The sequence below is a fragment of the Oncorhynchus tshawytscha genome, linkage group LG30, assembly GCF_018296145.1.
Source record: "Oncorhynchus tshawytscha isolate Ot180627B linkage group LG30, Otsh_v2.0, whole genome shotgun sequence".
NCBI lineage: Eukaryota > Metazoa > Chordata > Actinopteri > Salmoniformes > Salmonidae > Oncorhynchus > Oncorhynchus tshawytscha.
Genome location: NC_056458.1, coordinates 26,676,912 through 26,695,664, shown reverse-complemented (window position 1 = coordinate 26,695,664; position 18,753 = coordinate 26,676,912). Strand labels below are relative to the sequence as shown.

General features: G+C 42.1%; 1 protein-coding gene across 3 annotated transcripts in view; it reads right to left on the bottom strand.

Moving 5' to 3' along the window:
* Positions 1-2,400: 2,400 nt before the first annotated feature.
* The window catches only part of LOC112228490, a 90,234-nt gene continuing 73,881 nt past the window's right edge, over positions 2,401-18,753 (bottom strand). The window contains exons 13-22 of one of the 3 annotated variants that reach the window (XM_024393851.2): positions 17,845-17,990; positions 15,328-15,454; positions 15,110-15,145; positions 14,878-14,987; positions 14,538-14,664; positions 13,223-13,350; positions 12,837-12,960; positions 3,878-4,036; positions 3,495-3,654; positions 2,401-3,133 (exon numbers count right to left, since the gene is read on the bottom strand). In XM_024393851.2, the coding sequence (XP_024249619.1) occupies positions 3,033-3,133; positions 3,495-3,654; positions 3,878-4,036; positions 12,837-12,960; positions 13,223-13,350; positions 14,538-14,664; positions 14,878-14,987; positions 15,110-15,145; positions 15,328-15,454; positions 17,845-17,990 (1,218 nt within the window). In that variant the 3' untranslated portion in view covers positions 2,401-3,032. Of the gene's footprint in view, positions 3,134-3,494; positions 3,655-3,877; positions 4,037-12,836; positions 12,961-13,222; positions 13,351-14,537; positions 14,665-14,877; positions 14,988-15,109; positions 15,146-15,327; positions 15,455-17,844; positions 17,991-18,753 lie in introns of those variants that run through there. The other 2 variants (XM_024393852.2, XR_006080449.1) reach the window with 2 other exon arrangements.

The following is an 18,753-nucleotide window of genomic DNA, read 5'->3' as shown; positions in this document are numbered from 1 at the left end:
ACGTTGGGAACCAGATTTCCACCGGTTTAATGTCCATTGCTCGTGTTTCTTGGCCCAAGCAAGTCTCTTATTCTTATTGGTGTCCTTTTAGTAGTGGTTTCTTTGCAGCAGTTTGACCATGAAGGCCTGATTCACACAGTCTCCTCTGAACAGTTGAGATGTCTGTTACTTTAACTCTGTGAAGCATTTATTTGGGCTGCAATCTGAGGTGTAGTTAATTGCTCATTTCTGAGGCTGGTAACTAATGAACTTATCCTCTGCAGCAGAGGTAACTCTGGGTCTTCCTTTCCTGTTGCGGTCCTCATGAGAGCCAATTTCATCATAGCGGTTGATGGTTTTTGCGACTGCTTTGAACTTTGGAAGTTCTTAATTTTACGAATTGGCTGACCTTTATGGCTTAAAGTAATGATGGACTGTCATTTCTCTTTTGCTTATTTGAGCTGTTCTTTCCATTTAATATGGACTTAGTCTTTTACCAAATCGGGCTATCTTCTGTATGCCAACCTTGTCACAACACAACTGATTGGCTCAAATGCATTAAGAAGGAAATAGATTCCACAAATGTACTTTTAAGAAGGCACACTTGTTAATTGAAAGGCATTCCAGGTGAATACCTCATGAAGCTGGTTGAGAGAATGCCAAGAGTGTGCAAAGCTGTCAAAGGCAAAGGGTGGCTACTTTGAAGAATCTAAAATAGAAAATGTTTTGGTTTAACACTTTTTTTGGTTACTAAATGATTCCAAATGTGTTATTTCATAGTTTGTCTTAACTATTATTCTACAATGTAGAAAACAGTAAAAAAAAATAAAGAAAAGGCCTGGAATGAGTAGGTGTGTCCAAACGTTTGACTGGTACTGTGTATATATAACAAAAATACATTTTTTTTTTCTCTGACAATCAACAGCAATTACACTCAAGTTTGGCAAATAGATCAGTGTGTTGCGTTGTGGTTCGCCATTTATGAAAGAAATGCTGTAATATTTGGGACTGGGCGACAAAAGTTAACTCCCACAATATCGCTAGTTATTACCAATTTGTAACAGTTATAATTTTCAGTCTTATTACTTCATTGTACTGTTAGTCTCTTGATAAGACATGATTATTTCAAGTGATTCCAGTATGTTGCATGGGCCACTAAAATTAAGGCATTTACAATGTGATGACTTCTGTATGCACATTTAAATGACCACCTTGCAGATTAATTTTGGATGTTAGGCCTATTCTGCTAATGGATTATTTTATTTTTTAAGGATGTTTTGAGAAGTTTGTAAGGAGTACTTTGTATTTTATTGTAATTTTCCAAGTACAAATTATTTTATAAAGGAGTATGGATTTGGAAATCTGCAGATTCTATTGTTTGAATTTCTTTTTGAATACACATATACCATGTGTTTTAGTGAAGTGTTATATACCTTAAGAAATGTGTTGTACATCAGTTCTACATCGGGTGAACTAGGCCATAAAGGGATCTTTCCAATAGATGGAGCTAGAGTGCACACAACCAATTCCATCAGTTGACAGTCTACCTTGCTCTGGTGTGCTTACATTTTTGAAATCTAAATATTACACACACAAGCATGTACGGGTAATTAAGTAATCTTGGCAAACCAGAACCAAATATTGCGTGAGCGCTGTTTTCGTCTGTCACAAATGACAATTGAATCTATGTTTACAGATCGGATAGTACTGTAAGGACTCTATTAAATCCCTTTGGTGGAAGTTTAGCGTTACATTTAAAGGTAATGTTCCCAGCGTTTAGTGGAGACTGCATATGTCGGCTCAATCGGAAATTACCGTTACATTTCTAATGCTTCAGCGATACAGATTTAATAGAGCCCTAGATCTAATCATGTCATATATTTCATCAACTGGTGGCACTTCTCAAAATTGATTATGATACATGTGCCTGGCTGTACACAATTAAGTTAGATGGCACATGGTTGGTCTGTGATACAGTATTCTTCCAGGACAGGACATGCTATTGTTTCCCATGTGACGAGGACAATGAGGTACACAGTAAGATCAGCCTAGCCAAATGTCTGTACTGTATTGTGACTGTGGAAGTCACTGTAGTCATCCAGGCCTATGGGAAAACCGCCTGACTACTGACTCACACTGGCAAATGATGAATCTCCATCAGAAAAATAAAAAGCCTATGCGTGTGCACCATAACCTGAACTATGGACATTTTGCTCATTGACAGGTACAGCGTTCATTATATTTTCGGAAGATGAATTCCAAAGTAATGCATGAAGAATTAAAGCCATTAAATGATCTTAATCTTGCATTACTTTGGAGTGTATCCTCTGAAAATGTACTGAATGCTGTACCTGTCAATCCTTTTCTCCCAATCAGCTCAATTTCTCAGAACCTTTTGAATAACAACCCACAGCAAGTGAACAGATATGACATTGACCTTTAATATTAATCACAGATTTAAAAAGAAACATCTTTATTAATGAACTGTACACTGTCATCTTATCTTTATGGACATCCATTTTTGTATTTGAATACAGCTATTCCTGAATATCATACATATATATATATTAAGGTTCTGTGTTTACTTCAGTGAAATAACCAGATGCTCATTTAAAACACTCCCACTGAACACATTTGTAGCGGGCCAGTGACTAACCTTGGGCTAGCGGCAGTTAGTGGTGACATGACATCATGATGTTTTAAGGACGAGGGTAGCTTACAGCAAAATTTCTTGACATCAGCAAAAAAAAAACGTTCCTCTAATTTGACATTTAATTCTTCCTCTGAGTTCTCAACTGTCTACAAATTAAGTGCCACACTGACAATGTTCAAGTAGATAAAGACAATTGGATTCTGTATCGCTACTCCGTATCAGCACTGCTGCAATGGTTTCTGGGTCCTGAGATCAAACAGAAAAAGACAGGAAATGAACACGATGCTTCTTGCTCTGTCGTCATGGACACGTGGGCCAGATGGCTGAGAGAAGTGCTCTGCCAGAATAGAAACAAACACTACACCTCCCATACTGTGCTGGGACACTTTGGCCAGACTTTTTATGAGTCTTTGAAATATTCTTCTATGTCCCAGAACTGTGTGGCCTGATCAGTGGCAAATTCATTGACGACCAGGTGGTCCCTCTTGAAACCCGTTCCACCTGAAAAACATTTCACAAATGGTTCCTTTTAGGTAACAATCTTTCTTCTACTGTGTCTTGGAGACAACTGTAAATAGGTTACAACCATGCTTTTTCCCCCTAATGTATTTGTATAACTGGAAATACAGCATTTCATGGTTCTGGGAATAACCAATTATATACCAATACAATTTCTAGCTCTTTTCTGAGATGGCTCTGTGAATATGGTTGTTATGATCTCAAAATAGATCCTCCACTAAGTATAGCATACGGTAGTTGAGTTCAGCAGCAGTACACAACGGAAACCTGCTCTCCACTATTACAGTAGGCTCCTCTGTGTTTATCAAAGACCATACATTATAGTGGATCTCTATGGTCTCACCTCTGAAGTCCAGTACTAGTTTGTGGTTGAGATGGGAAGAGATGGTTCCGTTGTGGTTCAGGCTCCATCTCTGGTGGGTGCGTCCATGCTCCGCCCACAGGGCCACTCTGGCCCCAACTGTTGCCTTTCCCCCGATCACTGAAAGACACGCCTTACTGGCCTACAGGCAACACACACCATGTCAATATTACACACAGATACTGCATATTACACACACACACACACATTCTACAGTACACACACACACATGCACAGATACTTACCGTAGCATAACATAGGGAAGAGGATTGCATATTTCCCAGAATATTCCCATTCTAGTTTTGCTTAAATGTTGAGACTTTACCTTTTTCTCTCCCCTAATGCACGCACAGGCACACACACACCTTGCAGCGGAGCAGCCCTCCAGTGAAGAGCCAGCGCTGGGTGTCCAGAGAGCAGGCCGGGGACAGGATCACTCCGGCTGGGGAGGAGTCGTCCTTGACACTCTCAGAGGTCAGCAGTGAGCCCAGAGCACGGCTCTTCACCTGTACATACAGCCTGGGCTGGAGGGAGACCACACAAAAAGCACACCGTACAGACTGAATGAGGATCAACAACTTTCACAGTATTTTATATAAACCCTAGGCAATGCTGCAGGGAAACTACATTGTTCACAAAAGGGAAAAACTAACATATAACTTAAGTGGTTACCTAGCATTGGTTGTGTAGGTTTCGCCATTTGTATTGTTTTCAAACTACACTGAACAAAAATATGTTTGTACAAGGCAATCAGTCATTTGAAAAATTCATTAGGCCCTAATCTATGGATTTCACATGACTGGGAATACAGATATGCATCTGCACGATATCTCTGTGCATTCAAATTGCCATTGATAAAATGCAATTATGTTTGTTGTCCGTATCTTATGCCTGCTCATACCATAACCCCTCCGCCACCATGCGGCACTCTGTTCACAACGTTGATATCAGCAAACCGCTCACCCACACGACGCCATACATGGTGTCTGCCATCTGCCCGTTATAGTTGAAACAGGGATTAATCCGTGAAGAGCACACTTCTCCAGCATGCCAGTGGCCATCAAAGGTGAACATTTGCCCACTGATGTCGCTTGCGACGCCGAACTGCAGTCAGGTCAAGACCCTGGTAAGGACAATGAGCATGCAGATGCTCTTCCCTGAGACGGTTTCTAACAGTTTGTGCAGAAATTCTTCAGTTGTGCAAACCCACAGACTCATCAGCTGTCAGGGTGGCTGGTCTCAAACGATCCCGCAGGTGAAGCTAGATGTGGGGGTCCTGGGCTGGCATGGTTACACGTGGTCTGCGGTTGTGAGGCCAGAGAGGTGAGGACGTAATGCCAAATTCTCGAAAACAACATTGGAGGCAGCTTATGGTAGAGAAATTAACATTCAATTCTGGCAACACGTCTGGTGGACATTCCTGCATTCAGCATGCCTACTGCACGTGGCATTGTGTTGTGTGACAAAACTGGTCTTTTATTGTCCCCAGCACAAGGTGCACCTGTGGAATGATCATGCTGTTGAATCAGCTTCTTGATATGCCACAGCTGTCAGGTGGATGGATTATCTTGGCAAAGGTGAAATGCTCACTAACAGGGATGTGAACAAATTTGTGCACAACATTTGATAGAAATAAGCTTTTTGTCCACATGGAACATTTCTGGGATCTTTTATCTTTTATTTCACTTCATGAAAAATGGGACCAACACTTACACATTGCGTTTATATTTTTGTTACTTTTTTTCTTACTTTTGCAACAAAGTAATAATAACAGGTGCTATCCTACTGGTAGTTCCTCTAAGGACTGTGTAATGTGAAAATCACCATATAACACAAGAGAGACAGTCCAGTCTAGAACTCTACATACTGTAGAGCTACATCATCAGTAATATAGCACTGCCATCCATGTTACACCGCATAGATGCATGCATGCACACACACAGCTTCAATAATAATACTGTGCCAGTCACACAACACACTAACACTACAACAGTGTTTCCCAACTCTAGTCCTCAAGTACCCCCAACAGTACAAAAACACACAAAAATCTGAGGTTGTTTTATTTGGCCCCCAACTTGCTAGAATCAATATTGTAAATAACCTTGGTAATTTGTCCACCAATGTAAAGCTTACGGCCAGAAACCATGGTGTCTTCTTTGACCCTGACCTAAACCTTGGTGTCTTCTTTAACCCTAACCTAAACCTTGGTGTCTTCTTTGACCCTGACCTAAACCTTGGTGTCTTCTTTAACCCTAACCTAAACCTTGGTGTCTTCTTTGACCCTGACCTAAACCTTGGTGTCTTCTTTAACCCTGACCTAAACCTTGAGCTGCATGTAAAGAAGGTTGTCCAGTCCTGCTTTTATCATCTTAGAAATATAGCTAAAGTCAAGCATTTTATTTCATTCACTGATCTGGAGAAAGTTATACATGCTTTTATTTCCTCACATCTAGATTTCTGTAACTCTTTCTATACATGACTCAGTCAGAAATCACTCCATCATCTACAGTAAGATCAAAATGGCACAGGCTACCAGTCACTTTTAGAATAGATTTTAAAATGGTATTAATCACGTTTAAGGCAAGGCATGGTTTAGCCCATCCTATATTTCTGATTTTTTATCTCCCTACGAGCCAGAACATAACCTGAGATCCTCTGGCAGGGCACTGTTGACCATTCCTAAGTCTAGGTATTTTCTTAGGATCCCCATTAGCTGTTGTGAAAGCAGCAGTTACTCTTCCTGTTGTCCACACAAAACATGAAACATGACGTAATACACAACATTAGCAGACAAGAACAGCTCAAGGACAGAACTACATCAATTTAAAAATGGAACACGTGGCCTAGGTTGAAAACGAAGCCTAGGTTGAAAACTAAAGGAGACCGTGCATTTACCATTCGGTCCCTAGACTTTGGAATGGTCTGCCAGAGGAGATCAGGCTTGCAGATTCAGTGCCTCTTTTTAAATTCCTGCAGAAGATACAGCTTTATAAAGATGAGTTCAATGTATGATTTTAATTAGCTATCTTTTTTCATTCTCCTTCCTCCTGTCATTGTTTTTCTGTTAGTACTTTATTATTTTATGATGTGAAGTACTTTCTTAATTGTATTGAATAGCACTATACAAATAAAGTTATTATTATTATTACTTTTTTTTTGTAGCCCCGGACAAGTTCACCTGATTCAACTCACCAAGGGTTTGATGATTAGTTGACAAGTTGAATCAGGTGTGTTTGTCCCGGACTACAATCAGAATGTGTACTGTTGGAGGTACTCGAGGACTGGAGTTGGGAAACACTGCACCACCACCTCCCACATGCACAAACACCAATGGAATGTGAACATATAGATCTAGGACAGTGTTACTCACTATTTTTGTAAGGGGGCCACTTTAGGTTGAGCCAATCATTCAGAGGGCCGCATAGATCTGCAATTTGTTGTACTTTTTCTTCCAATATTATCAATTGAGAGCAAAATCAGAGCAATAGAGCACATGCAATTGATCTTATGTATAGCACATCACAAATATACACTGAATATACACTACCGGTCAAAAGATTAGCACACCTACTCATTCAAGGGTTTTTCTTTATTTTGAGTATTTTCTACATTGTAGAATAATAGTGAAGACATCAAAACTATGAAATAACACATATGGAATCATGTAGTAACCAAAAAAAGTGTTAAACAACTCAAAATATATTTTATATTTGAGATTCTTCAAACAGCCACCATTTGCCTTGATGACAGCTTTGCACATTCTTGGCATTCTCTCAACCAGCTTCATGAGGTAGTCACCTGGAATGCATTTCAATTAACGGGTGTGCCTTCTTAAAATACAATTTGTAGGGGGGTAAACAGAAGATTGCCCTATTTGGTAAAATACCAAGTCCATATTATGGACCAAGCTCAAATAAGCAAAGAGAAATGTCAGTCCATCATTACTTTAAGACATGAAGGTCAGTCAATACGGAAAATTTCAAGAACTTTGAAAGTTTCTTCAAGTGCAGTCGCAAGAACCATCAAGCATTGTGATGAAAGCACGTACCACTGCATTTAATCATGGCAAGGCAACTGGGAATATGGCCGAATACAAACAGTCTAGATATTCCCTCCATAAGGCAATAAAATAAGCAAAGTGTCAGTATAGAGAATGTGGAGTCACAATTCAATGGCTCAAACACGAGACTTATGTGGCAGGATCTACAGACAATCACGGATTTCAAAAAGAAAACCAACTCCATCGCAGACATTAAAGTCTTGCTTCCAGACAAATTAAACAACTTCTTTGCAAGCTTTGGGGACAATACAGTGCCACCAACGGGGCCGGCTACCAAAGACTGTGGGCTCTTCTTCTCCATGGCCGACGTGAGTAAAACATGCAAACTTGTTAACCCTAGCAAGGCTGCCAGCCCAGACGGCATCCCTAGCCGCGTCCTCAGAGCATGCGCAGACCAGCTGGTTGGTGTGTTTACAGACATATTCAATCAATCCCTATCCCAGTCCTCTGTCCCCACATGCTTCAAGATGGCCACCACTGTTCCTGTTCCCAAGAAAGCCAAGGTAACTGAACTAAATGACTACGCCCCATAGCACTCACTTCTGTCATCATGAAGTGCTTTGAGAGATGTGTCAAGGATTATATCACCTCCACCCTACCTGTCACCCTAGACACACTTCAATTTGCTTACCACCCCAATAGGTCCACAGACGATGCAATCGCCATCACACTGCCCTATCCCATCTGGACAAGAGGAATACCTATGTAAGAATGCTGTTCATTGACTACAGCTCAGTATTTTTTAAATATTTGTTCTATTTCACCTTTATTAAACCAGGTAGGCTAGTTGAGAACAAGTTCTCATTTACAACTGCGGCCTGGCCAAGATAAAGGAAAGCAGTGCGACACATACAACGACACAGAGTTACACATGGAGTAACACACATACAGTCAATAATACAATAGAAAAAGTCTACATAGAGGCAATAAATAGGCCATAGTGGCAAAATAATTACAATATAGCAATTAAACACTGGACTGATAGATCACGCTCAGCAGAAGATAAGTGTGCAAGTAGAGTTACTGGGGTGCAAAGGAGCTAAATAAATAACAGTATGGGGATGAGGTAGTTAGATGGGCTATTTACAGATGGGCTAAGTACAGGTGCAGTGATCTGTGAGCTGCTCTGACAGCTGGTGCTTAAAGTTAGTGAGGAAGATATGAGTCTCCAGCTTCAGTGATTTTTGCAGTTTGTTCCAGTCATTGGCAGCAGAGAACTGGAAGGAAAGGCGGACAAAGTAGGAATTGGTTTTGGGGGTGAAATATACCTGCTGGAGTGCGTGCTACGAGTGGGTGCTGCTATGGTGACCAGTGAGCTGAGATAAGGCGGTGCTTTACCTAGCAAAGACTTAGAGATGACCTGGACCCAGTGGGTTTGGCAATGAATATGCACTGAGGGCCAGCTGACGAGAGCATACAGGTCACAGTGGTGGGTGGTATATGGGGCTTTGGTGACAAAACGGATGGCACTGTGATAGACTGCATCCAATTGGCTGAGTAGAGTGTCGGAGGCTATTTTGGAAATGACATCGCCGAAGTCAAGGATCGGTAGGATAGTCAGTTTTACGAGGGTATGTTTGGCAGCATGAGTGAAGGATGCTTTGTTGAGAAATAGGAAGCCGATTCTAGATTTAATTCTGGATTGGAGATGTTTAATGTGCGTCTGGAAGGAGAGTTTACAGTATAACCAGATACCTAGGTAGTTGTCCACATATTCTAAGTCAGAACCGTCCAGAGTAGTGATGCTAGGTGGGCGGGCAGGTGGGGCAGCGATCGGTTGAAGACCATGCATTTAGTTTTACTTGCATTTAAGAGCAGTTGGAGGCCACGGAAGGAGAGTTATATGGCATTGAAGCTTGCCTGGAGGGTTGTTAACACAGTGTCCAAGGAGGGGCCAGTAGTATACAGAATGGTGTCGTCTGCGTAGAGGTGGATCAGAGAATCACCAGCAGCAAGAGCGACATCATTGATGTATACAGAGAAAAGAGTCGGCCCGAGAATTGAACCCTGTGGCACCCCCATAGAGACTGCCAGAGGTCAGGACAACAGGCCCTCCGATTTGACACACTGAACTCTGTTTGAGAAGTAGTTGGTGAACCAGGCGAGGGAGCCATTTGAGAAACCAAGGCTGTTGAGTCTGCGGATAAGAATGTGGTGATTGACAGAGTCGAAAGCCTTGGCCAGGCCGATGAATACATCTGCACAGTGTTGTCTCTTATCGATGGCAGTTATGATATCGTTTAGGACCTTGAGCGTGGCTGAGATGCACCCATGACCAGCTAGGAAACCAGACTGCATAGCGGAGAAGGTACGGTGGGATTCTAAATGTTCGGTGATCTGTTTGTTAACTTGGCTTTCGAAGAACTTAGAAAGACAGGGTAGATATAGGTCTGTAGCAGTTTGGGTCTAGAGTGTCTCCTGAAGAGGGGGATGACCGCGGCAGCTTTTCAATCTTTGGGGATCTCAGACGATACGAAAGAGAGGTTGAATAGGCTAGTAATAGGGGTTGCAACAATTTCGACTGATAATTTTAGAAAGAGAGGGTCCAGATTGACTAGCCCGGCTGATTTATAGGGGTACAGATTTTGCAGCATTCAACACCAGAGTACCCTCAACTCATCATTAAGCTTGAGGCCCTGGGTCTTGTCCCCGCCCTGTGCAACTGGGTCCTGGACTTCCTGACGACCACCCCGAGGTGGTGAAGGTAGGAAACAACATCTCCACTCCGCTGATCCTCAACACTGGGGCAAGAGTGCGTTCTCAGTCCCCTCATGTGCTCCCTGTTCACCCATGACTGCGTGGCCATGCACGCCTCCAACTCAATCATCAACTTTGCAGACGACACAACAGTGGTAAGCTTCATTACCAACAAAGGCGAGACAGCCTACAGGGTGGAGGTGAGGGCCTTCAGAGTGTGGTGTCAGGAAAATAGCTTCTCACTCAATGTCAGCAAAACAAAAGAGATGATTGTGGACTTCAGGAAACATCAAAGGGAGAAAATATGTTTTGATTTTTTGAACACATTTTTGGTTACTACATGTTTCCATGTGGTATTTCAAAGTTTTGATGTCTTCACTATAAATAGTAAAAAAGAAAAACCTTGAATGAGGAATCAGCAAAAAAATAAACGTCCTCTCACTGTCAACTGTGTTTATTTTCAGCAAACTTAACATGTGTAAATATTTGTATGAACATAACAAGATTCAACAACTGAGACATAAACTGAACAAGTTCCATAGACATGTGACTAACAGAAATGGAACAATGTGTCCCTGAACAAAGGGGGGGGGGGGTCAAAGTCAAAAGTAACAGTCAGTATCTGGTGTGGCCACCAGCTGTATTAAGTACTGCAGTGCATCTCCTCCTCATGGACTGCACCAGATTTGCCAGTTCTTGGCGTGAGATGTTACCCCACTCTTCCATCAAGGCACCTGCAAGTTCCCGGACATTTCTGCCCTAGCCCTCACCCTCCGATCCAACAGGTCGCAGACGTGTTCAATGGGATTGAGATCCGGGCTCTTCGCTGGCCATAGCAGAACACTGACAGTCCTGTCTTGCTGGAAATCACGCACAGAACGAGCAGTATGGCTGGTGGGATTGTCATGTCAGGATGAGCCTGCAGGAAGGGTACCACATGAGGGAGGAGGATGTCTTCCCTGTATTGCATAGCATTGAGATTGCCTGCAGTGACAACAAGCTCAGTCAGATGATGCTGTGACACACCGACCCAGACCATGACGGACCCTCCACCTCCAAATCGATCCCAGTACAGAGTACAGGCCTCAGTGTAACGCTCATTCCTTCAACGATAAACACAAATCCGACCATCACCCCTGGTGAGACAAAACCGTGACTCGTCAGTGAAGAGCACTTTTTGCCAGTCCTGTCTGGTCCAGCGACGGTGGGTTTGTGCCCATAGGCGACGTTGTTGCCGGTGATGTCTGGTGAGGATCTACCATACAACAGGCCTACAAGCCCTCAGTCCAGCCTTGCTCAGCCTATTGCAGACAGTCTGAGCACTGATGGAGGGATTGTGCATTCCTGGTGTAATTCGGGCAGTTGTTGTTGCCATCCTGTACCTGACCTGCAGGTGTGATGTTCGGATGTACCGATTCTGTGCAGGTGTTGTTAAACGTGGTCTGCCACTGCGAGCACGATCAGCTGTCTGTCCTGTCTCCCTGTAGCACTGTCTTTGGCGACTCACAGTACGGACATTGCAATTTATTTCCCTGGCCACATCTGCAATCCTCATGCCTCCTTGCAGCATGCCTAAGGCACGTTCACGCATATGAGCAGGGACCCTGGGCATCTTTCTTTTGGTGTTTTTCAGAGTCAGTAGAACGGTCTCTTTAGTGTCCTAAGTTTTCATAACTGTGACCTTAATTGCCTACCGTCTGTAAGCTGTTAGTGTCTTAATGACCGTTCCACAGGTGCATGTTCATTAATTGTTTACTGTTCATTGAACAAGCATGGGAAACAGTGTTTAAACCCTTTACAATGAAGATCTGTGAAGTTATTTGGATTTTTACGAATTACCTTGAAAGACAGGGTCCTGAAAAAGGGACGTTTCTTTCTTTGCTGAGTTTATATATATATATATATTTATATATTTTTTTTTTACAAATGTTAGCATTATTCTTCCACTTTGACATTAGGGTATTTTGTGTAGATCATTGACAAAAAAAAACCACAATTAAATCCATTTTAATCCCACTTTGTAACAATAAAATGTGGAAAAATGAAAGGCGTTCGAATCTCACTGACGCCGTGCCACAGTAAAAAATACATCTGTTTGCATGATTAATGCCTAGGCAAATACATTTTCCTGTGTCCTATCTGGGTTTGGATTTCAAAACAGTTAACTCAAACTAAGTTAGCAGTGTTATTAAAAGTCTTATTGAAACATTCACTGAAGGTTTTAAGGAAGTTATTCCAAAACCTCAAAATAACCTAGAATTTCTGTTCACAAAATGTTAATAAAACTTCCCAGGAAAACTTTCAGGGAACTACAGTAAAATGTTCTCAGAAAATCCCTGCAGCATAAAAATGCATGTTCCCAGAACAGGCAACATTTTCACTTCCGTTCTCAGAACGTTTAAAAAACCTTCAGTTTTACGGGTCAGGAAACATATAGCTTTATTCCCAGAACCATTGGGAAATGAAAAACATACGTTCCCACAACTTCCAAGGAACCAAATGTGCTAGATGGGAAATGACACTTAAGAGTGATTAGAGTGATTGTCAATTTTGTGTGTGTGTTTTACCTGTTTGAGGGGCCGTAAGGAGCCAATGGTGTCCCAGCCACTGTGCTCTCCCCACACAGGAAGCTCCCCTGGCTGCAGCAGCATCTGACAGCCCTTATAGTTACTGTATTCATACACCACCCACCTGCCAAAGACACACACATTCAGCTGAAACAGGGCCATATTCATTAGGGCGCAATGCAGAGAAACATCTTAAAACAGAAAACAAAAATGAGCCTTCTTATTGGACAAGTTCAGGTCGTACCTCCCTGTTTCACTTGTTTTCTTACTGAACATGACACATGTCTAAGGCCAAAGAAACCTAAGTTCCTTCTCTATGTAGAGTGTCTGGCAGTAATGTTAGCTGTTCAGTGACATAAGAGATGACAGGCTATCTCTCTACTCACAGTCCACTGTGGACCTGCAGAGACTGGGTGAAGAAGTCCTTCATGTGCTCTGTGGGTGTCACAACAACCATCTTGAGGCCCTCATAGGAACCCAGAGAAAACAGGCTGATGGACGGGTCGGAGAAACTCTACAGAGGTAACAGGAAGGGAAGGGAGCCATCTTAGATGAGAATGCCATTGGATTTACTTTATTTATATGTTCTGTCCTTTTTCAATTAAGTGCCTGCATTGAACTTTATTAGGGCAAAATACACAATACATCCTTTATACCTATATTTGTAAAGCAGTCCACACCCTTTGGCTGGAGTCATACTAAGACTAGGACAAAAGTAGGACATTATGGGGAAAAGGTTGTCATTTGTGACACTCCAATAGTGGCTGAACGGAAACTACATTATTCTACACTACATTACCAAAAGTATATGGACACCGGCTTGTCGTACATCTCATTCCAAAATCATGGGAAATAATATGGAGTTGCCCGCCCCCCCACCCCTTTTGCTGCTAGAACAGCCTCCAGTCTTCTGGGAAGGCTTTCCACTAGATGTTGGAACATTGCTGCGGGGACTTGCTTCCATTTAGCCACAAGAGCATTAGTGAGGTCGAGCACTGATCATGGGTGAGTAGGCCTGGCTCGCAGTCTGCTTTCCAATTCATCCCAAAGGTGTTCGATGGGGTTGAGGTCAAGGCTCTGTGCAGGCCAGTCAAGTTCTTCCACACTGATCTCGACAAACCATTTCTGTATGGACCTCGCTTTGTGCATGGGGGCATTGTCATGCTGAAATAGGAAAGAGCCTTCCCCAAACTGTTGCCACAAAGTTGGAAGCACAGAATCATGTATGTCATTGTGTGCTGTTCCGTTAACATTTCCCTTCACTAGAACTAAGGGGCCTAGCTCGAACCATGAAAAACAGCCCCAGACCATTATTTCTCCTCCACCTAACTTTACAGTGAGCACTATGTATTTGGGCAGGTAGCGTTCTCCTGGAAATGTGGCATCCTTTGACGGTGCTACTTTGAAAGTCACTGAGCTCTTCGGTAAGGCCATTCTACTGACAATGTTTCTCTATGGAGATTGCATGGCTATGTGCTCGATTTTATATACCTGTCAGCAATGGGTGTGGCTGAAATAGCAGAATTCACTAATTTGAAGGAGTGTTCACATACTTTTGTATATATAGTGTATTTATCACCATCTATTTACCATGGCATATAATACTGTTAAAACTGAATGTGTGCTCACATGTCTCATCTAGCTTGTTGTGCTACCTAAAGATAGCAGTAAATGGGCTGAGTTCATGCCAGGTACACTCACATAGGGAATGGGCCTCAGTGATTTGACAGAAGTGGCCACACAGCCACAGGAAATGAGGTCGGGATAAAGGCCCTCTCCCAGGATGTACTGGTTTCCACAGCATCCCTCCTCATCAAAAAGCAGCCAGCTGGACGGGGCAAGAAGACCAGTGAGCGTGAATAAGACAATAAGCATCATAGACATTGTTCAATGCCTCCCGTGGCAACTACAATTAAAGATACATTGTGGCATGCCTACAGTAGAATACTGACAATCCATAATAGCAACCTGTAAGTAAAAAGGGGACATAACTCCACCTCTAGGATCAATACAGATCAAATAGTAGTCCTCCAGTACTCACCTTCCCCTGATGACTCTGAAGGACATGGGGGAGGCAGAGCCACAGTGCCCTGCCTCCCCCATGTACCCCTCACTCACTCCCCTGTAGTGGGGCTGGCTGTAGGCCCACAGCTGGAGACACAAAAGCACAACTTAGTACACACTTCACGGCTGGGTATCAATTTTCAGATTGCCCCTTTCCCTAGTCTCTTTTTGACAGGTGAAAATAATGTTGTGTAATGATATATACATACCATGAACTTTGGTTCTCTGAGGCCATAAAGGTCCTGCTGTAATAATAAAAGTGTTTTGAAAAGTGTTTTTCCAACATCTATACCATATATTTTCAGAGAGCCACATAGAACTACAAAGAAGAGACATAGGAGGGATTTCATCTGCATGTCACGCCTTTTGTCACTCTTATGTCAGTCTTATGGTCTATTCCTCTAATAGGCTACGATATGGAGCTCACCAATCGTATGGGTCGGATAGACTTGGCTGCTCCATGGTTGCCACCCCAGTGCAGAGTGGCAGGATGTTTGCCTTTCTCCAATATGCACTGCTCTCCACCGAAGCATTTCTCACTGTACGCCACCCATCTGAAACAGACCAGCCCAGAGACCATCAGCACGAGAGAGGCACAGTGAATAGTGAATGACAAAGTCATGTGAAACTTTGTGAACTTTAGTTTGTTGGGATTAGGGTTTCAAAGGGAGGGTATATTATGGGAAACTACCAGGTTGGTAACTTTCAAGTTTCTTTTAAATTTGAACAGATGACATCTAGTGGCCTCTTTGGGTACTTAAACCATCAATTTAGTGAATATCATTGGGGTTAATATGAGGGTTTCAGCATGAAATATCCTTTATATATTTTTTAAAACACTTATTTATTTGACTATATCTTTGTTGTAAATGTTTTGGTGCCAAACTGGTGGCAGTGGTGAAAAAAGTCAATAGTTGGAAGAGATGCAGAGTTAATTTAAAATAATATCTTTGTTGATTAGATACTTTTCAAATTCATTATATTTAACCATATGGTCTATCCACTAGAAACTAATGGACAATATGGACAAATATTTAAAAAATGAATACAAGTTATTCAAGATAAAATTACCAAAGTTACCATAGATTGTTAATTCCTAAAATTACAGAAGTTTCTGGTAACTGTGGTAAATTAATGGTAGCTTTGCAATAATAGTTGGGATGCACCTCTATTAAGATGTTATTATGACTGGTCTTCTGCAAAGTTGTAGTGATTTCCATTTAACCCTTTACACTCGTGGGAATTGGCCTATATGGAATTGGCCTATATTTTTTACAGAAGAAATATGAAAAGTATATGCATAAACATTGTAGCAATTGACAGTTTGGAGATTATGGGAAAAATATTAGACCAAAGTTGAGGACACAACAGTTCACCTGACAAGACTAAATGCAAACATTACACTGCTGATTTATGTGCATTTTACATTTCCTGTAATTTTCGCAGCATTTGTTGATAACAAAATCTGAAAACACGCTGTATACATTCAATAACATCATAAGAATATTTGTGGGACATTTGGGGTAGGTGTAACATAAGACAAAAACAATACAAGGGTTTGAGTGAGAGGACTAACTGGTGTCTCCAAGTGAATACACACCTCTCCAAAGTGCGCACAGTTCCTACGAAATTTCAATGCACTTTTATGACAAAGAAGTCTTCAGCTATAAGGTGTTTTTGTGAGCTCTCCTAGCTGTGCTGTTGAGGAACTAAAACAAGCACACTTATAGTTGTTTTGTTTGGAACACAATCCTGCATCCCCGCCATCACACAATTACTATTGCTGTTAACGCAATCCAAAACGTCCCATTTTAAATCTCAATCTGGGTCAGGTGGGCATCATTTGAATGCTTGTTCTATTGCCAACATGACTAGTTAAGTTATAAAATACGATCTTACACTGTTAGGTTTCACAAGGCAAATCAGAGAAATAGATCGTAATTTTGGTGTGCATAGAAAGGAGACATGAATGCATTCAGGTGCATGTTCCGCTGCTAATTTTCCACACAATCAACAAACATAGGCTCATTCAGTTCAGAACAACCCAGGGTATGAAGCCATGTCATCTTGTAACTGTACATCAAACATAGTAATCATAAACTTTGACAATGTACACTGAGTGTACATAAATGAAATAGACCGATCAGATGAATCAAGGCTATTACTATGATCCTGTATTGATGTCACTTGTTTAATCCACTTCAATCAGTGTAGATGAAGGGGAGGAGACAGGCTAAATAAGGATTTTTAAGCCTTGAGACAATTGAGACATGGATTGTGTATGTGTGCCATTCAGTGGACGAATGGGAAAGACAAAATATTTAAGTGCCATTGAATGGGGTATGGTAGTAGGTGCCAGGTGCATCATTTTGAGTGTGTCAAGAACTGCAACGCTGCTGGATTTTTCACGCTCAACAGTTTTCTTTGTGTATTAAGAATGGTCCACAACCCAAAGGACATCCAGCCAACTTGGCACAACGGTGAGAAGAATTGGAGTCAACATGGGCCAGCATCCCTGTGGAACGCTTTCGAAGCCTTGTAGAGTCCATGCCCTGACAATTTGAGGCTGTGCTGAGGGCAAAAGGGGGTACAACTCAATATTAGGAAGGTGTTCCTAATGTTTTGTACACTCAGTTTTCTGATTTGGAAAAGTGAAGTACACATTTGGACTCATGGGTGTTGGGCTTCCTTTTATGACATCCAAGCTGTATTTATTATAATCCTCAACATCTCATCTTTCAAAATACATTGAGTCCTCTTCATTTACAGCATTTCGCTAACTCAGACATGTGCAAAAGTTTCCCAATTAGCGGGAGGGTAGGGGGCAACTTCTTGTCGCATGTGGTGCTCAAGTTCAGAACGGCTGTCAGTCAAACCCCATACAGAACTGTGAAGCGCAGAGTTCCTGAATTGACCCCAACCTGGTCCTCTAATTGATACTCACACTCCACTCTTTACACAGAAGGTTGTGGTCTTTTCAGTGGCTCCATCCTTCTCCAGATCAGGGACGTCCAGATCCAAAATGTCCCTTCTCCCGGCTCCAGGAGACCCAGTTTCCTCCTGCAGTGAGACTGAAGGCTCTATGAAGTCCTAACAATGGGAACCATGCAGAAGAGCTCACTGAGTAAGACTGCTTTATAAAATAGCTACAACAACTCTTACACTAATGTAGCCTAGTACAAAAACAGAGCTTACATGAAGAAATGTGGGCTGGTTAACTGTATAGAAACTAGCACCACTGTACAAACCACTTTTATCCAAATCCTATGAAGTTTCCCTTTCTCTTGTTCTTTCATGTTCAAGTAGCCTCAAACTGAAAAACTCTACAAGCTGCATTTACATAGCTGCTGCATTTAGCTCAGGTAGTTCATTCCGTAAGCACTATCCGTAGTGGGAGCTTTACAGAATGGCTGCTGGTGGCTGGTGATTACACAACAGTGTATAGTTTATCAAAAGAGTGGTGCTGCTAACAGCCAGAGGGCACTAGGGGTGGAGGAAACTGGAATGCTAATGAACCTGCGGTATGGTAGACAGTTAGCAATTAACTCTACCTGTTTAATCCTATTAGAAGCGTAGCCTATCCTAGCCAGGAGTTCGCTGTTAGAGCATTTCTACTAGCTAATGCTTCTGACTGATATCAGGAGGCTAAAATAGACACTTAGACAGTGGTGAGGTGATGGAAAGGGAGTGGAATGGAGGTCTGCTGGGTGTCAACTGGGTCATACCGATGGTTAATATAAAACATTTGGCCTGGTTTCAAACAAAATGACTCTGCCATGCACACACACACACACACACACACACACACACACACACACACACACACACACACACACACACACACACACACACA